General features: G+C 41.6%; 1 protein-coding gene across 1 annotated transcript; it reads right to left on the bottom strand.

The window, feature by feature from the left end:
- Positions 1-272: 272 nt before the first annotated feature.
- Positions 273-27,641, bottom strand: SLC35D3 (solute carrier family 35 member D3). The gene is made up of 2 exons (XM_089676225.1): positions 26,890-27,641; positions 273-8,952 (listed from the first exon to the last, which is right to left on the bottom strand). Exons 1-2 carry the CDS (start codon positions 27,323-27,325, stop codon positions 8,129-8,131), a joined length of 1,260 nt encoding a protein of 419 aa, XP_089532351.1. The 5' UTR covers positions 27,326-27,641; the 3' UTR covers positions 273-8,128.

Genomic DNA, 27,641 nt, shown 5'->3' with positions numbered 1-27,641 from the left:
TTTGCACAACATAAATTCTGACTTTTCATATACATACTTGTTCTGAGCCAGTGACAGTCAGGCATCTAGAATTTCAAGAATCGCCAAAAGTAACCTTGATGTTGCTGTCAGTATAGGTTTCCTTTAAAATCATTGATATTTATGATTATACATTCATGGTGTTTCAGATGGTGTTAAAGGGCATCACAAAAGGCTGAATATACTCTATGCATATAGTTATATTACTTACAGGTTCTGTTGATGCAAAGAAATATCAAATGCAATCCATACAATAATGTTTTGCAAATATTTAATGTAACATAATGCAAATATATATAAATGTGCCAAAAGGTGTCTTCTATAGCATTTTGATCTAAAATATTCAATTTTTGTCTTTGCATAACATATTAAGTTCTGAATAGGTCCTTTGAAAACCAATATTATTATGTGGTATATCGTTTATCTGGTCTCATAAGGCCACATACAAAAACATTTATGATTTAACTTGCTTGTTCCAAGAAATATGTTTGCACGGGTCATTTATCTCCACATAGATCAGTACAGGTACAAGAACTGTATGGTACAAACAATAAATATTATTTATATTTTGTACAGTTTAAGAAAAGTACATATTTTTACAAAGCTTGAGTCATCGTAGTGCAGTCATAAGTCAATCATAAGTCCAGTGCACAGTTTTTACGTAAGCAGTTTGTAACAGTAGTTATTTTAAATACCTCTTAAAATATGCATTAATCATTTAATGGCACTGAATATGGTAAGTCAAAATAACTATAGAAAAAAATTACTAAAAGTTAGACATGTTATATGGAGCGAGTCCTCTGCATTGACCTTTTATTCTCAACACCATGTGTGGGTTGTAATGTTTTTAATACAAATGAAGCACATAAAATCTATTATTTTGTAATTACTAATGCTGTTGTGCAGAAAGTTGCCATGTTGTTTTCAAACAATAGAAAACTATCAAAATACCTTTGTGAAGAGTATGTTGTTCATTAAATTAAATTATATTAGGATGAAAAAAAATATTTTTCCCATTTGGGACCCTAATATTATAAGCAGTCTTGGAGATGACTTGGAATACATCTGCCTCTAGTAACCTTCTTCACCAGGATCTTTAGACATTAAAGTTACTTCTGATTTTACCTGATTACTGCTGTGTCAGAAATAACATAAGTACAGCTAACCATGGTCCCTGGTAACTGACAAAGTTCTCAGGAAGGGGTCAGAGATATATGAATTGCCCTAATTAATGTAGAATCAGTATAAGCCATCTCCTAGATTGTAAGCTCCAAGGAGCAGGGCCCTCCTATCCCTCTTGTATTGAACTGAATTGCTGCTGTATTGTCTCCCGTTATATTGTAAAGCGCTGAGCAAACTGTTGGCGCCATATAAATCCTGTATAATAATAATAATCTCCCAGTATAATGCAGCTAAAGTATAATAAAACAGAGAATCTCATTTAAGAAATGTTATTTTGTGAACGTCATTCCTGCAGGTTTTGTCACCTCTGTGTTTTAATTATCAAGAGATTCCAAGGGAATTCCAAGAGAACTGGAAATATGTATAGGCAAAAATAAAAAAAAAATTAACATACAAAAAGAGCTGATGCAACTTTTTGTGAGAGAGACCAAAGTGCACCATGTTAAAGTAGTAATAAACCCAAAAGTGAACATTTATTATATTGCAGCTTACCAATTCTTAGATGTGATGGCTGAATTAATTTTCTTTTTTTAGGCTTTCTTTCATCTTCTATTTTCATCTGGTGATCTGTTGTTTCTCAAAAGAACAAACTCTTTCAGCTGCATTAGTTTACAGAGATGAGACAAACTGTTTAGCATTGCCAGGGGTGCTTACAATGATCAGTTTTATTTATTAATGAAAAACCCCAAAAGGAAAAAAAGTTTGTTGTAACTGCTTATAAAGTGTTAGCTGGAGTTTGGCTTCAGTTTGTTAGTGTATCTAAATTTGCTAGTGTATCTAACACTCCTCTTCCCTCCTCCCCCAGATTACCAATGCTGCTGTCCAAAGGTGCCCCTGTGCTCTTTCATCCAGAGTGTAGGCACTCTAATACATGAGGTGTGTTACTGGCCATATCACCAGGGGAAAACAGAGGGGAAAAAGGCTAAAAAAGAAAACTATTGTAGCCACTACATCTAATAACTGGATCTAATGATTGCAATATATTACATTTTTGGTTTTGGGTTTAGTATCACTTTAACTATAGATGCAAATAAAATCTCAAGCAAAATGCATGGTAAGATCTTTGCAATGATAGTTTATGGTTCTACAGATTCAAGAAAATGCTTTGATGTGAACAGTGCACATAGCTATAATGACACAGGTCCCATAATTCATTAAACTTACCAAAATACACAGATCTTATGCATTTAACTTTCCAAATGCAATAGTCCCTTAGGAGCCTTTGAGTGGCCATGCACAGTCCAACAATTGTATAGCAATATATCCAAGCATTGCTTGTGATGACTGGACAGCTATCGAATAGAAGTAAACCAAGGGAGGAGGTGATAGTGAGCACTTCAGTAGTACTTGTTACCACACACAGAGATTATTTATTGTAATTTAAAATTTCTGTGTGACAGTATTTAAATTGTTTCCTTCTTCATGAACAAAAAAACTGAACAAAGGCTTAACCACTTGCTCTGACTTACAGTCTAACTGGTGACCTGGTAATAAAAGCAAAGATGGATTGCTGTATTACTGCTCTGTTGTAGTTGGTGACCTTCCACAGGTGGCCTTCGGACAACTTATTTGGTCCACCAAGTATACTGTATGTTAATGTGAAACCTATTACCAATACCGTGTTCATTGTTCACAGTGAAGTGGGTCTCATCTTGGGAATAAACTGCTATAAAAACATTAGTGCTGCCTATAGCGTCCAGTTGGATTGTGTCTTTTATTTTCTAACACTTGAAAACAGAGAGCAAGAATTTGATTGCTATGGGCAATACCTACGTTCTAATTCTAGTTCTTGTTATATGCACTTTCATGTCTTACAAACTGGGTGATTGAAGTGAAACAGAAAGCTATCTAATTCTTTAACAAAGACACCCCAGCACTTAAGGCAGAACTTCACCCAAAAGAGGAAGTTCCACTTTTCATCCTCCTTCCCCCCTCCTTGCAGTATTTGGCATTTTCTTTGGGAGAGGGGAGCGGGTATATAGTTTTGAGAGGTACCCACTCCCATTTCCACTTCTTTGACTGCCTAGGGGATCAGAGCCAACGTTTGTCCCCCTCTCTTTGCCCACAGCCTTCTGGGACATGTCACAGGTCCCAGAAGCCTACAGGACCATTCACAAAGCACAGAGCAGCTCACGCATGTGCAGTGGAAAGCTGGCTGTAAAGCTGCAAGGAGTCACAGCCGTCTTGCCACAGTTAACATGTCAATGACATGAAGACAGGTGAAGAACTGATCCAGGTAAGGATGGCACTGGATCCTTGGACAGGTAAGCGTGTGTACATTATTTTGTAGCTGGAAAAGGGTGAAGATCCTCTATAATGTAGTTAAAAACAGATGTTTAATTAGACATGTGTTTACCGGCAATCTGCTGACTTACAATGTTGCAGCTTTGCTTACAAGACTTCCCAAAACTGGTTGGGTGTAGTATTGCACATATGCTAGGTAACTGCAAAGACTTCTATAGGCTGACCATACAATAACTCACAGATACATCATTGCGCAGTCCATGCAAGTCTATGTGCTTCCTAGCACCTGTGCAGTAATGCATACAGTTGGCTCTGGAACGGTATTTAAACAAAGCCAGAGCACTGTCTGCCATCTGCCAGAATACATATACATACATATAATGCTCTGATGTTTTAATTACAAAAAATGTTGGTTTGCTGAAACATTTAATATAATTTTAGTTCAATTTTTAAATTGACTGAACTCAATATCATGGGCATGTTTGCATTGTAAATCTAGTTTGGCTAACTATAGAGTTAATGGATGTATTGCAATTGAACATTTCAAATACTTTTTCGAATAATATGAGCAATCAAAGTTGGTTATACAAGAATATTGTACAAAGAAGCAAATTTATGCTGGATCAAAGTGTCCAGTCAACGTGGCAAAATTTACAGATACACTTCATACTGTTAAAGAGTCACAAAGCAAAGCAACCATGTAATTAGGCTCCAATGCAAGCAGTTGTTCCCTGACTCACAATCCACATACTTATTCCAAGTCAGTGATTCAATGGATAGGTTTAGTTCCAATGCCCTACAGGTAGTATTTAGCACATGGGTCAGAGAATGACTGCTCGTATTACTGCTTAGTCACACAGACATCTTGCTTTGTAGCAAAGTCCCTTTAACAGCACATGCATGCTGAGTTCATTTTACCATGATGATTATTTTCTTTGGTCCAATACATTTTACATTTTGATGTTCAGTTGTCAATTCTGTGACATTCACTAAATTTTAGCACCTTTCTAGCAAATAAGGTGATCTAATATAGGACAGTAAAATAAGTCACCTGATATTAAAGCAAACTGTCAACTCTCTCAGTTTAGTTGATTCAGCTCAAGTATGTGAAATCAGCAAGATAGAGAGATAAAGTACAGAAGTGGGAGTTCGAAGAAGTGGTTTGGACACTTTTCTGGCAGTATGGCCCCTTTTAAATGGTCTGTGCCATTACTTGTTACTACTTATAAGTTCACACTCAGATTAGGTTATTTGGATCCTGTTATGCTCTGGGATTTTTACCAAATCTCTATAAGTAATTATGAAGTTTTGTCTGTATTAGCTTGTATTTGTTTGAATTTTGAAATAATAAAATAAAATTGAACCAAAATGGTCTGTGCCCAATTCAAAAAAGCCTCACAACAGTATTTTTGCCACTTTAAAAATCTCTCCCTATGGCTGTAACATAATAAAACAGAATTACCGCCAGTTCGCAGATAAGGAAACTGGGGGTAATTAAAGCCAACTCTGGGCTAGCATATACCATACCATATATAGCATAGAAGCAAATATGAAATAGATGCTATTGACAAATGCCCTATCTTCCAATTTCATATTTGTCAAAGAGATGGAAAAATGTGATGTCACACTTCAATCCATATTATCTTTAGTTGGTAATTATCAATTAATTAGGGTAAATTCAGCTGAAGTTGGTTAGTGATACTGGTAATTATACCTGTAAGTGTTTTCATATGGCCTCCGTTGAACAATGTTAACTTAGTGTACCTAAACCCAAGAACAAAAAATGGATACATTGTAACATACCAGTACTTAGATGTGGTGGCTGCATCAGTTTTTTTTTCCTCTCCTCATTTCCTTTATATCTAGGGTTGATCTATTTTATGTTTTACAGTGTTGAACTGGGCAGGGCTGGTAACACAATATGAGATAACACTGCAGAGCACATAAGTTACAAGCTCACTGTATTTCTGTTAGGATTACACGTATTAATTTAGAAGAAAGCAAAAGAGGCAAGTTGATTTTTAGGGTTTATATACTCTTTAAGGCCAATGTTACAAAAATACCTTTTTTTACAAATTAAAAATCACAGTGTCTATTGTCTATACCTAGTTTAAGGCCAGGTTCACACTAAAGCGGACAGATGCTGGAGCTCTTTAAGGCTCCAGTAGCTGTCCATTCTCAGCTGTGGTAGGGGGCAGTGTGGTGCACGTTTCAGAGTATCACATAGTTCCCTTTTTTTGTTATGTTCCGTACAGCTACAAACTTTATTTAATGCGTACCAAATGTACACTTTATTCATGGCATGGCAGAGCAATGTGATGCGCTGTGCTCTACTGTACAGTGCCATGCAATTCTGTAGGATGCACTTCAATACAATGCAGCATTCTGCATTTTATTGCAGCACACCCTGCAGCACAGCTCTGGACTGTGTTGCAGTGTGAATAGAACACTCAGGAAACAATTGTTTTCTGTGTGTCCATGTGTTGTCCTGCAATTTAACAGTGCGCTAAAATGCAGGTCAACGCAGTAGGAATTGACCCTAAAAAATCCCAAACATTTATTGACATTTGGGTAACTAGCTTGTTTTCAGGTTTTGTTTGTGTTAATTAATTGGATCCTAAGTAATGCCCATAAAACTAACTAGACAGCATGAGCATTTATGATAACCAGTTATGTACAATGTACACGTTTCCCACAAATAACTATGTTTTTTAATTTCCCTGGTAATCACTGACTTCTCCTTTCTGCTGCTTGTCTATGCACATCAGGTTCCACCTTCCTACTACAGTGGTCAAAATCCAAAGTAGCATAAGGCAATTGGTGGCCAAGACATGGGGGGATTTACTAAAGGGAAATAGACAGTTCAATTTGCAAGGGAATTTTCCCTTAGCTTAGTGAATGCAATTTGTTTTCACTTTGCAAAGAATACCCAACCATGTACAAGGAAATTTAAAAAAAAAGAAAGATGGAAAGCTGCACCTCATTCACTAAGCTCTAGGGAAAATTCCACTGCAAACTGCAACTTCCCCTGCAAAGTGAACAGTCTGTTTGACTTTAGTAAATCAACCACACAGTGTCAATCATACCTTGCAACCCTCAAAGAATCTGGGCAAGGTACCTTCTTTGACTCACTTGATATTTACTTTTTAATGGAAGGCCCAATCCATCCTATTAGAATTTGTATAAAGTAATTTTAAAATACTGACTAGCTGCAAATCCTGCCAAAAACATTTTATTCAAAAGGCAACTCCAACAAAACAATTAAACACCTAGAAACCCATACTGTATATAAAAGCAATGTTATTTGGTTGTAAAGTTACAAATAACTTTTTGTAATCCTTTAACCTCTGATTTACTTGATGCCTAGCAAAAAAAAAAAGCATCAGAGCCTAAATTTGACATACTTATTTTAAAACTACCCATCCTAAAGCCAAAGTAGATTCAACATTTCTAGGATAATTTTAAAGCCAATCTCCATGTTTAAATTTAAGTTTTTCATTTAGACCAGTGTTTCTCAACTCCAGTCCTCATGGACCCCCAACAGGTCCTGTTTTCAGGATTTCCATTATTTTGCACAGGTGATTTGATCAGTTTCACTGCCTTAGTAATTACCACAGCTGTTTCATCTGAGGGAAATCCTGAAAACATGACCTGTTGGGGGTCCATGAGGACTGGAGTTGAGAAACACTGATTTAGACCAAGGTGGTCCAAACAGAGTCCAGCAGTTGCAGTGCTCAACTTGATTTCATTCCAGGAGCAGGATGGGAAGTTCTCTTCCCGCTGCCGGACACAGCGCTGAATACTGCATGTAGCTGAGGCTACATACGGTTTATACGGTGCACACAGTAGCTGCAACTGTTGATGTAGTAAATAATTTGGATCAGCTTGGACCAAATTAACAATTTAAAGTTAAATGAAACATGGAGATCAGCTTTAATCACGCATTTATTTTTTTGTCAGTGCTGCTGCCATATGTCTCATCAAAAGCAATGATTTAGTAAAATCTATCCTGGGTGATCAGTTGACTATGCAAAATCTACATATGTTGCAGATCACCCATAGACATAAAATGATTTCTCAGTCCAACCTTTACTGTTTCATATTACAATCATCTCATGTCTATGTGTAGTTTTCCTTATTTAGATTCACTCAGTTGCATATTATTTGAACAGCAATGAAACCTGTGTAAATTAACTCTATCAGTGATTAAAAGGATGAGTTGGTGACCCTTCCTGTGTTACATGTGCATATAACAAGAGTTAGATCTACAAATAATCTTGACTCTTAAGAGCTTCATATGTAGAATTTAGTTATGAATTTAAATATCCACCTTTCCTGCCCCAATTTCCTGTTTCATATGACACAGAAAATGCACCCTTTGTTTCTTATGTTGTCTTAGCAGGAAGACTATAAAATGTAATAATGGAATACTGATATCAGCCATGTCTGTTGAAAATTAATATGAGACCACATTCCCTACAATAGATCATAAAGATCAAGACTATGTCATTTTATATATATGCATTATAGATATCATTTGCATCATGGATATGATGAAAATGACATTTAACTTAATATAACAAATTGTGACAAATTGTTGCCATATAATATACATTTCTATGTATCCCTCCTTAGCACATACAAAAGATAATTTCCTTCAATATAAGTTATCTCAAATACATTATCAAGGACTAGGAAGTTCCTCATTTTCTATAAGGTAATCTTTTTTAAAAAATCTAGTGCCCCTGACCATCCGCCATACTCCAAGATATGCATCTCGTAAGGAACTTCTACTGTCACCATCAGGGGGTCCAGTTGGGCCATGTGATTGCAATACTGAAGCCAATGTGTTGTTCTTTTCTTCAGTATGATTATTTGTTGTCTCGACGGGTTGTTTTTCTTGTGGCTGTTCCTCTGTGCTTTTTTCCTGTAATATCTCTTCCATTGCAAATGGAGGATGCTGTCCATCCTGCTCTTCCTTTTCATCCTTCATAGCATTCTTTTCCAAATCTTCATAATTGATCTGCCGCCTTGTCTCAAAATACTTAGCCACACAGTAGATGATAGATCCAAACGTGTTGACAACCACACCTGCAATGAACAGTGATGTGGGTTCCACATCATTAAATGCAAGCATACCAACGGTAATGGTGGCAATGCTCTTCACCACACCAACAAAACTTGTAGTAACTGCTGAGTTTATATAAGTACAATGCAGTGTGGTAAAATTCATAGCACAACCAATCAGGGTGCATGCAATGAAAGTGCAGACCATGGTTGGGTCTTTCCAACCTGGGAATGACCATGCATTGATCATGTCCATACTGGCAAAAGAACAGATAATGAGCAGAGGTGTTGCTGTTATGGCAATGATATACTGGGCAGTTAGAGGTCCATAATCACTATCTGTACTAGTCTTCTGAATAATTACTAGGTAAGCAGCATGAACTAATACAGCCAGCACTCCGGTTATGTAGCCTACAGGTTCGCCACTCAAGTCACCAGCACCTGTATGGGACACAAGATAATGTTAGATTGAATTGATTAGTATAAAGATGCATGTTTCATAAAAAACAACATACATTTAATACAGAAGAACAACCTACAATGGAATAGCTGTGTTTTATTTGATTGCATGTTACTTATTTAAAGGCAAGTTTGCAATAAACATAGCACTATGACATTTACCCAAAGCTTGAAGTTTATCTTAGTATTTTATTATTTAGCCGTAATAAAATATATACAGTTGTTTCTACATACTATATTATGTATATATACTTTATTCCAATGGGTATGGAGAATACGTGTGACTTTATTCTCATCAAATGACAATAGAGAAATATGCCTGTGCAATGTACATCAACACAGTAGCTTACAGTTTCCTTTAGGAGAGCATGTGACAGGAAGATTTACAGACAGGAGATTGTGAGAGACAGGGGTAGAGCAATATAAATGTGTATGTAGACTGCACTGCCAAAAATGTGACTCAAAGTTACTAAAGAGTTTGCAACACCAGAAAATACGACTAATGACCAATGTATCAGTAAGTCCCTTTCAGATAACTGTTGCTTAAAAACCAAAAGATAGGTGAACAGGTGCTGGTGCCATTAGTAACAGATAAACAGGTGACCATTTCCAGGTGCTCCAGGTGACCCCACATGGATTGACACTCACCACAATGGATGGATCTTCTATTACTATAGGTCTCACTGCGCTTTTTTGGTTGGATCCACTGTGTATTTCATCACCAACTTGACAATTCATATGTACCAGGATGCGATTTCTTCCAATGCAATACACCGTCACGCAAAAAAAAGTATCAGGGAAAAGGTTCATTGCGCAGAGCAGCCAACTTTATTAAATCATATAAAACCTTACAATTACACCACACTCACATGTATATGTGACTAAGGACCGGCACTAGGTACAACTAGGATTGATCGACTACCAGTGCAGCCAGTCAGGGCGAGTCCTGAGTACAGTGAGTATATGTTACTGCAGTGCTTGCCCCCTGCTCCCCCAAGTGCTGACAGCTTGCCGCTTCCCAAAACCCCCTTTCACTGTGCGCTGATCAAGTCCTCTGTTTACAAAACCCCTCCACTACCACCATTTCAACCCACAACAATAACCCACCTCCCGTTCCTCCACCCTCAACAGTAACCCTCCTCCCACCTCTCCACCCTCAAAAATAACCCTTCTCCCACCCCTCCACCCTCAACAAAACCCTCCCGCCTCTCCACCCTCAACAATAACCTCCACCTGGCTCTCCGCTCTCAACAATATCCCTCCATCTCTCCACCCTCACTAATAACCTCCACCTGGCTCTCCACCCTCAACATTAGCCCCCTCCCAACTCTCCACCTTCGCTAATAACCTCCACCTGGCTCTCCACCCTCAACAATAACCTCCACCTGGCTCTCCACTCTCAACAATATTAACCCTATCTCTCCACCTTTACTAATAACCTCCACCTGGCTCTCCACTCTCAACAATATCCCCCCATCTCTCCACCCTCATTAATAAACCTCCACCTGGCTCTCGATCCTCAACATTAGCCCCCTCCCAACTCTCCACCCTCACTAATAACCTCCACCTGGCTCTCCACCCTCAACAATAACCTCCATCTGGCTCTCTGCCCTCAACATCTGCCCCCTCCCAACTCTCCACCCTCAATAATAACCTTCACCTGTCTCTCCACCTTCAACAATAAGCCTCCCCTCCACTGGCTGCCTGGCTTACTCTCTTTCTCCGAGAAAACAGTTCAAACGGGAAAAACAGTTGTCAGCTGACAGCTGTTGGATTCCTGTCATAGCTGTGCCTCTAAGAGTTGGTGCCTTTAAGAGTTAGTCCTTCACCTTCAGGACTGAGCTCAGTGGCTTTTGGTGTTTTGATAACTGAAGCGAGTTCGAGTTCGGCCGGTTTTCAGCAGATGGTCTCTGGGTGTGAATGTGAATCACCCAACAAAATCCGCTACACCAATGATGTGGGAAGTGGGTCCTGTGTAATAACGGGGTTAGAATGGGGAAGGGGTCCTGTGTACTGATGGGGGTAGTATGGGGTGGTCTTGTTTAATGAGGGGGTAGTATGGAGGAGGGTTCCTGTGTAATTATGGGGAAAGGGTCCTGTGTAATGATGGTGGTAGAGGGGAAACCTGTGTAATAATGGGGGGCAGTATGGGGGAGGGGGTCCTGTGTAATGATGGGGGGGAAATTCCATGGGGGGGGCAAGAAAAAGTTTGTCCATAGTCCAATCAATATTAAAGACAGCTCTGCAGGGCTGTCTTTAACACCGGGCATAAGGGGCAGCTGCCCTCAGCCAAGTTATTGTTATGGGGCCCAAAGCAGCTGCCCCTCGAGTCCACACTGCCCACATAGTTGCCAAAATTTTCATTAGGCTGTCCTGTGCTGAGTCACAGAAATAAGAGCTGCAGGTACCGTGGCAGCCCTTTCTGCTCTCTCTTCTGCACCCACACCCTTTGATGAGTTGGGCCAATAGGCTCCAGCAGAGTGAGAGATTTTTGATGGGGAGATGAGACTGGAAGAGGAGGATGTGGGATGGGGAAATGAAACTGGAAGAGGAGGACATGGCATAGAGGATATGGAATAGATAATATGGAGGAAATGTGATGGGGGGAGGAAGAGGAAGACATGGGATGTAGGAGATGGGACTGGGGGAGGAGGACATGGGATGGAGCAGATGGGAATGGAGGAGGACGTGGGATAAAGGAGATGTGATTGGAGGAGGAAGACATGGAATGGAGGAGATGGGACTGGAGGAGGAGGAAATGGGATGAAGGATATAAGACTGGAGGAGGAGGAGATAGGATGGAGGAGATGGGACTGGAGGAGGATGAGGACATAGTATGGAGGAGATTGGACTGCAGGAGGAGGAGAACGTGGGATGGAGGAGATGGGACTGGAGGAGGAAGAGGACATGGAATGGAGGAGATGGCAATGGAGGAAGAAGAGGACATGGAATGGGGGGATGATATTGGAAAAAGAGGACATAGGACGGGGGGGTGGGACTGGAGGAGGAGAAGGAGAACATGGGATGGAGAAGGAGGAGGACATGGGAGGGAGGAGATGAAACTGGAGGAGGTGGACGTGGGGTGGAGGAGATGGAATTCAAAAAGGAGGAAATGGGACTGGAGGAGGGACAAGAGGAGGAAGAGGACATGGGATGGAGGATACATTAAGTTGTAAAAGTATTAAAAAAAGTGGGTGCACTGAAGGACTAGGTGGGATAGCCAGTTGGGCAGATTCTGTGGGAAGGCCAATGGGTGAGGCTTGAGGAATGTCTCATTTTCTACTCAATTGTAGGGAATGCATAAAGGTACAAAAAAAACTGGACAGCCTTATAGAAAATATAAAGATAAAAAATAAAAAAAAAATTAAACATAAAAAATTGTAAAAAGTACATCTGTTAATAATGTTAAAAATAAAATAATGATGGTGGATGGGAAAATGACTGGGTCTGGAGCAGTGTTTGTCTCAGCACTAATTAAGATCATATTTCTGCCCTTTCTATCTTCAGAAAACATTGGCATCTTACTTCATGATTAAGACCATTGGAAAAATATCATATTCCACCCATTAAATACATTTTTCTCTGGAGCCTCTGCAAGGCAAGTGTCCAAGCTGGTGCCCCTATCTTGCAGGAAAACATTTTTATTTATGCATAGGGACAAGGTGGTGTTGAAGCCTAGGACTTCCTTCTTGCCTAAGGTAGCACCCCTTGGTTTGCATTGCATGTGTTTGCTTGACCAGGGCAGGGACAGCTTTACAAGAAAAACTAATTTGTAAATACTGTGAAAAAACTACTACTTCCAAGTGCCTCTCATTCTAGGTCTGCCTGACCTTTTGTTTTAATAAAGGGCATTGCCTAAATTTCATGCCAGTTATAGCAATAGACGGGATAAATATTTGATGCTTTGGTACACACTACTTTGCCACACAAGTGATGAACTGTAAACAAGGGTTATTTCTATGGAAAACAGTGCCTATGACAAGCACTGAAATTGTGCCCATGTCCAAACATCTGTCACCCTTTTCTTAGATAACCTTACAATAATATTAATTTGAAAAAGTACAAGCCAAACGCATTCATCTTTTAATTACTAAGATATCCATAACAGAGAGTGATTAATCCACTAACCCACAGTCCTGTAAGTACAGTGAAATCTACTGTTGCACTGTGTGGCAGTGCAGTCGCTCCAGACTCCGCCAGTGCAGTCGCACCAGTTGCCTTAACAATACTCACGCTGTGTTTTGTGAGCATCACAGTGTTGCTTTCTCCTGTCACTGCAGTCTCCATGAGTAGTTGAACTTTCACATCAGAGTCCCCCTTTCACATCAGGAGCCTTGGGGCACATATAATTGATTGCTGGAGTAAAACAAGCCCAAATTGGACCAGCAATAATAAACCCCAGGAAGTGTAAGGGTCAGCAGTAACCTCCAGAAAGTATAAGGGCCAGCAATGATAACCCCCAGTACATGTCAAGGCCAGCCATAACATCCAGCACAGCATAATAACTAACCCCCTGGCACTGAACAAAAATAAACCCCCAGCACAGCACAATAATGAACCACAAACATGGCACAATAATGACCCACAAAACATGGCACAATAATGAACCGCAAACAAGGCACATGAATGAACCGCAAATAAGGCACAGTAATAAACCGCAAACAAGGCACAATAATGAACCACAAACAAGGCACAATAATGAACCGCAAGCATTGGAACAATAATGAACCACAAGCATTGCACAATAGTGAACCACAAGCATAGCACAATAATAAACCTCCAATATTTCCCAATAATTAACCCCTTAGCATGGCACAACAATTAAATCCCAGCATGGCATAATAATGAACCCCAGCACAGCACAGTGTTATCCCCCCAGGATTTGCATTATAACTACCTGAATAATTAACCCCCAACATTGTACAATATTAACCTCTAGGATTACAGCAGTCAGTGTGCCACCTTCATTGCGAAACATAGAACACAGCATATAGTGTAAAGGGGTCAGCACTATGTGTGGGGGTCAGGACTGAGTAAAACAATACTTTGTCAATGTGCCCCCTCTACAATGGTGGTCAGTATGCCCTCTGTACAATGCATACAGTGTGTGTGTGTGGGGGGGGGGGGGCAGTGAGCAGCATACAGTGAGGGGACAGTGGGCAGCATACAGTGGAAAGACAGTGAGCAGTATACAGTGGGGGGCAGTGAGCAGTACACAGTGCAGAGCAGAAGTGACCATTTAGAGTGCCCAGATTAGAAGTGACCCCTTAGAGTGCCAAGATTAGGAGTGACCCCTCTGATAAATGCCCATGTAGACAAGGCTTCCCCTTTAGCGTGCCAAGATTAGTAGTGCCCCATTAGAGTACCCATAGCGAGAGTGACCCATTAGTGTACCCAGAGCAGGCAGGAGAATGCCCCCTTGCAGTGACCAGAGCAAAAGTAACATTTTAGAATGCCCAGACCAGCAGTGTTCCCTTAGAGTGCCAAGACTAGGAGTGCCCCTTTAGAGTGCTCATAGCGAGAGAGACCCATTAGCATGCACAGAGCAGGCAGGAGAATACCCCCTTAGCATGCCCAGAGCAGGCAGGAGAGTACCCCCTTGCAGTGCCCAGAGCAGGAGTGCCTCCTTAGAAAGCCCAGAACAGGAGGATGACCTCTTACAGTGCCCAGAGCAAAAGTGCCCCCTTACAATGCCCAGAGCAGGAAAGTGACCCCTTAGAGTGCCCAGAGCAGGAGTGATCCCTTAGAGTGTGCCGGAGCAAGAATGACATTTTAGAATGCCCAGATCAGCAGTGAGCCCTTAGAGTGCCCAGATTAGAAGTGTCCCTTTAGAGTGCGAAGAGCTGGAGTGTCCCCTTAGCTCACAGTGCCCATATAGACCAGGCTTCCCCCTTAGAGTGCCAAGATTAGGAGTGCCCCTTAGAGTGCACAGAGTTAGAGTGACTCATTAGCATGCCCAGAGCAGGCAGGAGAATGCCCCCTTAGCACGCCCAGAGCAGGCAGGAGAATGCCCCCTTGCAGTGCCCAGAGCAGGAGTACCCCCTTAGAAAGCCCAGAGCAGGATGGTGACCCCTTCAAGTTCCCAGAGCAGGAGTGCCCCCTTACAGTTCCCAGAGCAGGAGTGCCCCCTTACATTGCCCAGAGCAGGAGAGTGACCCCTTAGAGTGCCCAGAGCAGGAGAGTGACCGCTTGGAGAGCCCAGAGCAGGAGAGTGACCCCTTAGAGTACACAAAGCAGATGAGCGACCCCTTAGAGTACCCAGAGCAGGTGTTCCCCCTTAGAGTGCTCAGTGTAGGCAGGAGTGACCCTTTAGATTGCTCAGAGCAGGTGAGTGACCCCTTAGAGCACCCAGAGCAGGAGTACCCCCTTAGAGTGCCCAAAGCAGGAGAGTGCCCCCTTAGAGTGCCCAGTGCAGGCAGCAGTGGCCCCATAGAGTGCTCAGAGCAAGCAGGAGTGCCCCCTTAGAGTGCCCAGAGCAGGACAGTGAAATGAAGTGTGTTACTCCTGCGTTACCAACACTAAATAAATGAATGTGACCAAATAATGAAGTGAACTAAAATCAATGTGTCTATGTCTTTAAATGATAAAAGCGACTGCTAGCATCGAAAGTGTTCCCACATGGATAACTTAATGTGATCTAGTGCTGATGCTGTGCTGCTAAAAATATAGGTGCATAAACAAAAGAAAAATTATTATATGAAACCAACATGAACCAAAATGAATCTGTGCAGTTCTAAATTCAATCACATAATTCCTAAAAGTCTATAAGTGATAATCCTCCACCAAGGAATATAATAGTGATGCTTCTCCACCCCACACAATCATGTGTTACCTCTGTGCTAACAGAACTCTCACCTTCGGACTATTGTCATTTCACATGTTTATGATCAATCTTCCTGCAGTGCTTGCAATCTCCTTCACCTCCACACCACTAGGGGTTCTCCACTGCTACCACTTTGAAAACCAGCATCAAGGGGTATGGGGCCTTTAAATTTTCTGTACATTCAAATTGCCAGCATTTAAAAGGGGGAGGGAGGGGGGGAAACAATACACTTCATATGGTTTAGTAAGTTGAAAACTCCAAATTTATTAAAATAGTAATGCACTTACATAATGTACTATTAAAAACGCTTTTTGAGTATACAGATCACCATTTGCACTTGTAGATGATGTCACTTCTGGTCCACGTCTGCCTCTGGTCACGCCCTATGTGTTATGTCACAGTCACGTGACTTCATCAGGGGTAGCAGCAGGCGGACAGCATGCTCTTAAATACTGTGTGGAATCAAATGGGTTTGTGGCCATTTTGTTGTAGCCAATGTATTCTAATTAGCAAAATGAAGATCTAGACCAGCCAGGCATGCCTCTAGATCAGTGTCTGCTGTGCCACCATCATAAATGAGGGCTGGAACTCCCCCCTCCTCCCAGACCTTCCTTGTCACAGCTCAGCAGCTCCACAAGTGCCTGGTGTAGTGTGGTGATGAGGGGCGGGCTCTTGCACAGCCTATTAACAATCCTTATCCTTCTACCGCAGATGAGGACTGGAGCCACTGGCCCCCACTGCCCCCCCTTTTGTCCTGGCTCAGTAGGCAACTCCATTAAGGAACAGGGCCAGGCAAATAAGTTTGGGGTGGTGAGGGGGCAGGCACAGACAGTGCCTTTTAGAAGACTTCCTCCTTCCTCCTCCAGGGCTGTGACAGTAACCCACCTTCCTCTTGTCCTGGCTCAGCATGCAGCAGCTCCATATAAGGGGACACAGGTCCTTTCTGCCTGGTGGTGACTGGTGTGGTGTGGTGTTAAGGGGGGGTTTGCCAGGTGTGGCCTGCTTTGCATGGAGACAGGTAGCACAATTACCTTCCTCCACCTCCACAGGCTGGGCTGGCCTGCAAATGCAGAGGTGTCACCAGAGATGGACTGACAACTCATGGTGCCCCCGGGCAATAGGGGATCATGGGGCCCCTGTGTCCTTGCCCAAACTCAAAAAAGCCTATGAAAAAGGTACCAGGGGCATCTCATGGGGCCCCCTACTGACTCCAGGCCCTCGGGCAGTGCCCGAGTTTCCAAATGGTCAGTCCGCCCCTGGGTGTCATGTATCTCAGAGCTTTTATAACTTAGTGCTTCTGCATAGCACTGGAATCAATCCGCCTGCCAGGACTCACTGAAGATCAGCGCCTTTTGCGGCCAGAGATGCTGTGTATCCATCCTCAATAAGAAAGAGTCCCCAGACATTCCCTGTCACACTGGCATGCAGGTAAAATATTATTTTTAAAAATTGTGTGACATTGGGGGGTGCTATGAAGGTGTTTAAAGAATTTTTGGGGGTGCAAGCATCTGCTCATATCAGAATCGTCAGAGCCTCCCTCACATCAGAAACCTCAGAGGCCACTCACATCAGTGTCTTCAGATCCCCCTCACATCAGATTCCTCAGAAGCCATCATCATTGCCTTTTGATCCCACAATAACATCAGAGTCCTCCACTTCAGAGGCCCCTCTCCCCACCCCCCACACACACACATCCTCAGAACCCTCCACACCTGAGTCCTCCAGGCCCCTCTCACATAACAGTCTTCAGAACCCGCCACACATCAGAGTCCCCTCACATTGTTGCAAAAAGCGCAGTATAAATGGAGGAGGTGGGCCTTTCATTCATCCGCCTGTCCTCCATTCATATATAGCTTTTAATTCAATGAAGCTATAGTATGAATGGAGGAGGGGCGGAAAGGGCGTGCACAGTTAGCACTCTTAATGTGTGCCTGTGACAGGTCCATCAGCTATATTAACCCCTGCAGCATTGGAAGATTACAGCTCATCTCTTCTAACAATGTATATTCAATTCTAGAGAAAAAAAACTATATTGCTAATGATATTCTCCTTTGGAAGTAAATTTTCAGAACATTCCCAAAGCACACTGCGACTAACATGTACTATTCCTGTTTGTTAACTTCCCATATCAATATTCTGTATCTGTCTAAGCCACTGCACATGACACAATTAGGAGAGGATTTTTTGTTCTGTAATGGGAATAAAAGACAGAAACAGAAAAGATACATGGTAAGGAAATGTCTGGATATAAATGCACAAGGCCAGAAACCATTGAATAAATTATCTTTAACTCTTTTACACCAGAAAAAGAGAGAAAGAGACGAAGAAATAACTTTCCCTGTACTCTAATCATGCCATGGGTCTTGTTCACCTCATTGGCTACACTACATTACTCATTTATGTTCCAGGCTCATTACCCACTGTATCCGCACACTCAGTCATGCCGAACAAAATGTTTCCCAGATACAGACTGAACAACCTGTTACTCAACCATTCACATTCCTAAACCCAATTCTAATTCTCATTTACAAGTAACATAAATTGGTTCTCTCTGTTCTGAACATGAGAGCCCAAGGCTGGAGTTTGCCTCTTGTAGGCCTTAGCCACATTGTCTGATGCCTCCCCCAAACATTCCTTACACATGCCATCAGCCATTCCTGTTTACACCTACCCATCAGTGCCAATAATTTCACCAGCCCACCACACCACTTTTGAGTAGTCCAGACCTTATTCCATGGCCCCACTTACTTTTTCAAAAACTGACACCTTTCTTATGTACCATGGTAGGCTCTTTGTACCTCTTCAGTGGGTGGCATGAGCATGGCCAACAGAAGTCACAACAAGTGCAGGATTCCATTGTGAAGCTGTTTTGCCTTGGCCACCCAAAACATGGACATATATATCTCAGTTACTGCCTCTGACAGTCATTTTGTCAAATGTCAAAAGAGGGTGAAATCATCCAACAGAAACCACCAAAGGCCTTAACTGTTTTCTTCCATAGCAGCCACTTTGGGAAAGCCTGTGCTCAATTATTTGCAGTGCTTTCCATAGCATATCATGTAGCATATTTTCAGTCCAACATGGGTGGCTAAGTGCAGTCTATAGCCCCTTTCAAGTGTATGTTTCCTGCAAATGTGGTGGTAGAAGCAAGAAGCAAAAGCTTTATCTGGCTCTAGGATCAGCCTCTACATGTCCCAAATTAGAAGTTCAGCCTTAAAACAGCCTGGACACAAAATACCATGCTGCAAATAATGTTTTCCCAACAACATTTACATTGCGTATCATAGTGGATACGCAACTCACAAACTCAGTCATATTTTCAGTAACTTTGCAAATGCCACTGCAGACCAGCATTATGATTTGGTAGGTGTATATATAATATAACATTTTTAGTTCAGCTACAATCATATTGCAAACTTTGTACAACCTGTACGCTCATTATGTCTTTAAAAGTTGCAATGTGTATTTTGGTGAACTATAATCAGAGTATTTTTAGGACTCATTGGGGGGAGGAGGGTGGGGGGGTTACTAAAACTGGTGAATGCAGAATCTGGTGCAGTTGTGCATGCTAGCCAATAAGCTTCTTCCTTAAACTTGTTCAGTTAAGCTTTGGCAATAAAATCTGGAAGCTGATTGGTTTCTAAGCAGAGCTGCACCAGATATTGCACTCTCCAGTTTTAGGAAATAACCCCCGTGAGGTGCAGCTTCAGAACAGTGCTGTTTATTGTTAGATGTTTAGCCAGGATATGAACTTTAGGGTAACTCCATTAAATTAAAGACAGTACAGGACACTGAAGTGGCATCATAATCACCCTGAACAATAATCACCCTGTATTTATTTTACCTTATTTGACAGATATGTTAGAAAATTTGGTGGAAGGGACGCTATATCCCATACCCCTGCAGATCCTGCTATATGAGATGGCATGTGTAAGACCTGACACCAACAGATTACTGAAATATAGACAGGAGACAGGAAGATAGGAACTATTTGCATACCACACTACCCTCACCACAAGCCCCTTCTCATCTCAGCAAAACTCCTCTTAATGGAGATCATGTTCTTTGAAGCTTGAAAGAGTATTTTGTGAACTCACAGGTGCTCGGTTTGAATCCTGTCCCGGATGCTATTTGCATAGAGCTTGTATGATCTACCTGTGCCTGCGTGGGTTTCCTTCGAGTACTCTGGTTTCCTCCCACACTCCAGAGACATACTGGTAGATTAATAGGTTCCTGTCTAAATTGGCCCCTGTGAGCATATGCAAATAATGGACCTTAGATTGTAAGCTCATTAAGGGCAGGGACTTATGTAAAAGTATGTAAAGTGCTGTGCAAATTGTTGTTACTATATAAATGCCTATAACATAATAAATAAGGGAAGAGTGGCCATGGTCAGTTTGAAACAAAAAGATTCCAAACTGTTCAAAGTAAAAAATATCATATATTAACCCCTTGACGCCAGGCGCCTCCCGGCCCTTTAAGGGTTTCAGAAGTCAGGAGGCAGGCGGGGTTTTAGGGTCATGTGACCACGGTGATTTGCTCTCACGGCGGTCACATGATCGGGAAAGGTCCTGATCGCAAGAGGACATCGGGACCTTTTTGTGAGTACCAGACATATGTGCTGGGAGCGCGCGGGGCACGCGCTCTCAGCACATATGTTTTTCCTAATTGCATGCAAATGTGCGGCCGCTCGGTGTCAAGGCCCAGACGCTGGGAGGCCGCACATTTGCGTGTGGCTGGCGCCAAGAGGTTAAAAAAAAATCTTAAAGATAAGGAAGCCTACATTAATCCTGAAGCTTGGAGGATGTGTGTAACAATTGTTCAGATTGATAGATACTAGGAGCGAATTTACTAAAAGTATAATCTGGTGCAGCTGTGCATGGCAGCCAATCAGCTCCTACCTTCAGCTTGTTCGCGTAAGCTTTGACAATAAAACCTGAAAGTTGATTGGCTTCTATGCAGAGCTGCACCAGATTTTTCACTCTCCAGTTTTAGTAAATGATCCCCACTGAGTATTTTTTAGTGACTGCCACCACCACCAATATCAGGGTCACATATGGCCAGGGGCGGACTGACCATTTGGAAACTCGGGCACTGCCCGAGGGCCCGGGGTCAGTAGGGGGCCCCATGAGATGCCCCTGGTACCTTTTTCATAGGCTTTTTTGAGTTTGGGCAAGGACACAGGGACCCCATGATCCCCTATTGCCCAGGGGCCCCATGAGTTGTCAGTCCGCCCCTGGAGACACCTCTGCATTTGCGGGCCACACTAAAGATAGGAAGGAAGGAGGGAGCAGTGTGCTGCCCAGCCCAGCCTGTGGAGGAAGGTAATTGTGCTACCTGTCTCAATGCAAAGCAGGCCCCATGATCCCCTATTGCCCGGGGGCCCCATGAGTTGTCAGTCCGCCCCTACATATGGCTCATACGTCACTGGTGGGAAATCAGTGCTTAGTAGGGATCCTTTTGTATTGTTTATAATATTCCAAATACACACTTTTCAGTTTATTCTATTTAAATGCTTGCTGTGATTTAAAACATAATAATCATGAATTTGGACAAGATAACCTGAACATACCCCTGGATCTATTTTTGACGTTTCATTAACTGGTCAAAATGTATACATACTGAAAACATCACAATTATTTGTATAAGGTAACTGGGCAAAGCATATGTTCAATTCCAGTAGTTAAAGTATAGCTAAAGCAAAAACTTTTAGTTCCATTTTAGATATAGGGCTTGATTTACTAAAACTGCAAAAAAAACTGCAAAATGTGGTGCAGCTCTGCATAGAAACCAATCAGGTTCCAGGTTTTATTGTCAACACTTAATTGAACAATCTGAAGTTAGAAGCTGATTGGCTAACATGCAAAGCTGCATCAGATTTTGCCCTTTCCAATTTTAGTAAATCAACCCCATAGCAGAGAATTGTTAAAACCTCTAACATTTTTTGGCCATCTAAAAGTTTTGTTCACAAGATTCCCCTTCACTTTATGTCCTGTAGACACAACAGGAAGTAAGAGAAAATCTCTCCAAAGTCAGTATATTTCCTCTTAGACAGTTATCACTGGAAAAGATGTCTCTTATTCTTGCAAAAAAAAAATAAATCTTCTAATTCTTCCAAGCTGCATCCAAAACTAAATAAAAAATGGTGATAGATATAGTATATTTTAAGTAGTTAATTATTTTATTTTTTAAAAGTTTTAATTAAAACTCTTTGCTGACTACAAATTTTAATCATACCTATGTAACTTTAAATTGAAAACAAATATAGTTAGAAGCCTGCAAAAATATATAATAAGCTAGGCTTCTTGGTGATTTGAAGCATTTGCATAATAAAAGAAAAATCTAGGATTTAAATACAGTACACTCTGACATAATAAATATAATGTTCATCAGCAGGCAGGATAATCGGTGATTTCATGAGAGCAGCGGGGGAGACTGGGAAACACGTAAAACATGACAAAGATTTATTACAGTGTACCACCAGTTTCTTCAGGCGCTGGCTGACTTACAAATAAAAAAAGGCTGTACAAAGAGCCTGTAATCCATAGTACCCAATCAGAATCCCCCTTTCATCAAAGTGATCAGCACTAAAAGCTGATTGCCATGCTTCAGGTTTTCTTTTTCTTGTATTACATAACGATGGCAGAGAATACAGTAAACTAAAATTTACACACTATAGCCAAGTTACTATTGTCAGTAAAAAAAAAACTAAAATCTTTCTGCCAGCTACAAATTAAATAAAATCTTAAATAATAATGGCGTGAGCAGTAAGTGTGTTAACCTGCTACTTTCTGGTGCATGCAGTTCATGACAAAGCAAAGTAGCAAATGTCAGGATTGTAAAGGAAAAAAATTGTGAAAAGTTCAAACAAAAGCAGTCACCACATTTTTGTTTGTGGGCTTAGATATGCTTTACCCTACTATAGCTGAATACTGCAGTGTACCACTCTAACATTCCCCCCCCATATACAGAGGCTGATGTGCCTAGGAACTAGTTTGTAACAGTTTAGACTGCTAACTGGAAGGGCAATACCCAACATAAGGATAACAAGGGCTGTGTTTGGTGAGAACAGCTAACTGCCACTTAGGCTGGCCATACACTATACAATATTCTGTCCAATGTCTGCCCAATTTCCTTTAGATTTACCTTCAACTATGTAGTGCAAGAGCCTGCGTAATTGGATACAATTGAAAGTGTTGTTAGGTTTGACCTCCTATTATATGATTTTTGGTAAATCTAAAGCAAAATTCTCAAGAAAATTTTATAGTCAGCCTTAGTAAGGCCACACATTATACAATGTTCTTGAGATTTTTGGTTTAGATTTACCAAAAATCATATAATAGGAGGTCAAACCTAACAACACTTTCAATTGTATCCAATCACGCAGGCTCTTGCACTACATAGTTGAAGGTAAATCTAAAGGAAATTTGGCAGAAATTGGACAGAAAATTGTATGGTGTATAGCCAGCCTTAGTATCTGTAGTTGTTTCACTGCCACAAAATAACATAGGGAATCCCTGCACTGGTTATAGAAACTTAAAGTGTATGCAATCCCTAACATTGATTTCTCTTATTTGCTCTCTTTCGGTCTGCTAAACATACATTGAAAGCGTGTTATTATATCTGTTCAGCAATTGTAAAAATAAATAAATATCTGTTTATCCCACCAGAAATCTTGTGAGCTGATAACTTCCTATGCTCTCTGCCACTTAACTGTTATTAGCATTGCTCTCTGCTATCTCCATGGACTACAAATCACCTCCCCCTGTTCTGGAGAAGAGAGTGAGAGGCGTTAGGTAGTCCAAACACAATCTCTGTTCTATAGTGACAATGCTGATCAGTACGGTCTTCACCCTAGGACAGAGGAGTGTTAATGTCAGGATTACTAGGTGAAAATAAAGGGGTAAAAATTAGATAAATAAAACAAATGCAGTCACTACATTTAAGGATAAATCTGCTGCAATACTATCAATTTTTGTTGGTGGGCTTAGATATGCTTTACCCTACCATAGCTGAATACTGCAGTGTATCACTCTGATCTAGAGTCTTGGAAATATTTCCTCAACTCCCCTGTCATGCCACTGTAACATCCAGGGGCGGACTGACAACTCATGGGGCCCCCGGGCAATAGGGGATCATGGGGCCTCTGTGTCTTTGCCCAAACTCAAAAAAGCCTATGAAAAAGGTAACAGGGGCATCTCATGGGGCCTCCTACTGACCCCGGGCCCTCGGGCAGTGCCCGAGTTTCCAAATGGTCAGTTCGCCCCTGGTAACATCTGCTATAGGTACACAGTGATATCATCTGGACAGGTGCTGCTGTTAAATGATTTCAGCCAGAGCCCCCTGTCAGTAACTGGTACCTCACCTGACCTATCTAGCTGAAATGAGGCTAAGCCTAAAGCTGCAACTTAAAGTGTATGCAAACTCCAATAATAGATTTCTCGTTTTTGCTCCCTTTTTGTCTGTTAAATATACCATTGGAAGTGTTTTATTATATCTGTTCTACATGTGCTAAAAAACACTAATCATCCAGCCAGAAATCTTGTGAGCTGATAATTTCCTGTGCTCTGTGCCTCTGGGCTGTTCTCACTTGTTCTCTGTGATTTCCGTGGACTACAAAACACCTCCCACTGTTTATGGAAAAGAGAGAGAAGTCATGTAGTGCTAATGCGGTGTTATGTAGTCCTAATCAGGGGCAGACTGACAACTCATGGGGCCCCTGGGCAATAGGGGATCATAGGGCCCTGTGTCCTTGCCCAAACTCAAAAAAGCCTATGAAAAAGGTACCAAGGGCATCTCATGGAGCCCCCTACTGACCCCAGGCCCTCGGGCAGTGCCCGAGTTTCTAAATAGTCAGTCTGCCCCTGATCCTAACACATTCCCTATCCTGGGGTGACAATACTGCTCAGCAGGGCTGTCACAATAGGACAGGTAGTTAAATAATTGTAGGATTACCAGGTGAAAATATTGGAAAAAAAGAGTGAAAAAAGAAAACCTAAGAAGCCACATATCTAAGAACAATTAAGCTGCAATACTATCAAATTTTGTTTTTAGGTTTAGATACTCTTTCAGCTCCCATAGCTGAATACTGCAGTGTCTCACTCTGTCCTGAAATCTAAAGCTCACCACACACGTTATAATCTGGTTGTACAATGTCTGTTAGATCTACCAACAACTATGTAATGCAAGAGCATGCCTGCTTATACTGACATAGACAGGATAGATTAGGTAGATCACCATATTACATAGTTTGGAAAAAGCTAAAATTGGCAGTCAGATTGCAGTGTTTGTGTGTGACGAGCCTTATGTTGGCCATACACCGTGTGATACAACTGAGTGATCGATGTCTGATTTAGCAAAACAATTAAATCAGACATTGACTTGAGCTTGATAAAAATGGCATGGCTGAGCAATAAGCAATTGATACTGACTTCGATCAACCCATTTCGTTCAGCTGTGGTGGAAAAAAATCAATTGTACAGAGTCTTCTGGATGCTTGGGAGCTCAAAAAGAGAACTGTGCGTCCGTCTGATCGACTTTATGATAAATACAATTTATGTATGAAATCCATTGAACTAGGAATACACATGTATGGAAAATTTAATGAATTATGTTTGCCATGCAAATTTTTTTTTTTGCTTGATTTATGTGACTGAGCAACTTTGGTTGATTATTGTATAGTGCTGTGTATGGTCATCATTAGTTTTTTCTACTGTTCTGCACCTGCAGGGTGTAATCTCTGTAATTCTAGCAAAAGATCCTGTAATACCTGCTATAGTTATATATTTGATCAAATCTGGACAGGTGATGATGTAAAATGATTTAAACCACAACCCTGGTACCTCAACTGACCTGTCTAGCTGAAATGAAGCTAAACCTAAAGCTTCAACTTCAAGTCTTACTTCAGCTGGCTATACACCTTACAACCTGATGACCTACCATCAACTATGTGATGTAAGAACCTCCCAGATCTGATATGAATTGATTTGGTTGTTTAGCTTTGTCCTCATATTACACTCACCGGCCACTTTATTAGGTACACCTGTTCAATTGCATGGTAACACAAACTGCTAATCAACCAATCACATGGCAACAACTCAATGCATTTAGGCATCTAGACGTGGTGAAGACGACTTGCTGAAGTTCAAACTGAGCATCAGAATGGGGAAGAAAGGGGATTTAAGTGACTTTGAACGTGGCATGGTTTTTGGTGCCAGACGGGCTAGTCTGAGTATTTCAAAAACTGCTGATCTACTGAGATTTTAATGCACAACCATCTCTAGGGTTTACAGAGAATGGTCCAAAAAAGAGAAAATATCCAGTGAGCTGCAAGTGTGTGGACAAAAATGCATTGTTGCCTTGTTGAGGTCAAAGGAGAATGGGCAGAGTGGTTGCTGCGGCATTCAGATGGTAGGGTCAGGATTTGGCATAAACAACATGAAAGCATGGATCCATGGCTCAGGATGGTGGTGTATTGGTGTGGGGAATGTTTTCTTGGCACTAGCAAGGTGTACCTAATAAAGTGGCCGGTGGGCATACATAGTTTTGGTAACTCTAAGGGTCATCATGCATGCTACAATTTATCCATACAATCCTGGTACGCTCAACTGCAAATTTATAAAAAATATATATACAATATGAGGACCTAGCTAAACTTTCCAATCAAATTGTATTGAGTCCGGCAAGCCCTTGCACTGCATAGCTGTTAGCAGAGCTATAGGAGATTGTACAATCAGATTGTAATGAGTGAGCTTAGGCAGGCTATAGACGAGTCGAAAAATGAAAGTTCTGTTGATCGAAAAATTAAAATAGCTCATATGATTGTGCCATCAATTGTTTTGATTTTCTAAAAAAAAAAAACCATTATGTTCGATCAGGCACTTTTGATTGCGGCGCGAATATTGCGTATCACAACTGGCACACAAATGGTGCACAAACCCATTCAAAAATCAACACAAATTGTGTTTGTTTTTTGACTTGTCTACGCTGGCCTTAGTTGTACAGAGATTGTACAATCAGATAATACCGTGTATGGCTAGCTTTAGGACAATCTAAACGTGCATATGCATTGATGAAGTAAAGGAGAGATCACTTACCTGCCAAAGCTGCACCACAGGTGGTGATGAAGACAGCCACCAGCACTCCTATGGAGGGGATCCCGTTCCTCAGCACCAGTACTCCAATTAATAGAGTGACCAAGGGCAGACATCGCTTGAACACCACATACATGGGAAGGCTGAGTCCCCTTAAGGACCAGAGCGTGAGGCTGGACTGCAGAGTGGAGAGGATGGTGACCCCAGCGAACATCCGAGCAAGACTCAAGCCATAGGGGGGCACCGAGATCTTCCCACATCGTCTGAGAACTTCTAAGGTGATGGCTGCGGTGGAGCTGGTCATACACTGCACTAGGGTCAGGAAGGAAAAATGATACTTGCTGATGAGAAACTTCAGCAGGATGTTCAGAGAACCTGAGAACACCCCATGTGCTATGGCCACTGAGATCCCCAGGAAACGTCCCCTGCAGATTTGCATCCTTAGCCCAGCGCAGCCCTGGAGCACCAACAAAAAAAAAGACTTTTCTATGCAGTGTATGCACAGAGGCTGCGGAGGAAGGGAATCCCCTGATGGCTTACAGTCTGCCTGTCACTCTGTGCATCAACTGTACCCACTGATTCCCCTTCTTCTACTGCTAGCTACCAGCCTATGGACAGCAGCTGCAGCACCACCACCACCCTGTTGGTGAAAAGGAGGAAGAAGGAAAGGCGAGGAGGAAAAAAAGAAAAAAAAAGTAACTCCCTGGATGAAAATGATCAATAGGGGGGACAAAACTGTACTGTGTATAGGATCT

The sequence above is a fragment of the Staurois parvus genome, unplaced genomic scaffold, assembly GCF_062004578.1.
Source record: "Staurois parvus isolate SC_StPar_1 unplaced genomic scaffold, SC_StPar_1.0 ptg000165l, whole genome shotgun sequence".
NCBI lineage: Eukaryota > Metazoa > Chordata > Amphibia > Anura > Ranidae > Staurois > Staurois parvus.
Note: the sequence above shows the minus strand (reverse complement) of the source record. Positions and strands in the feature narration are given on the sequence as shown.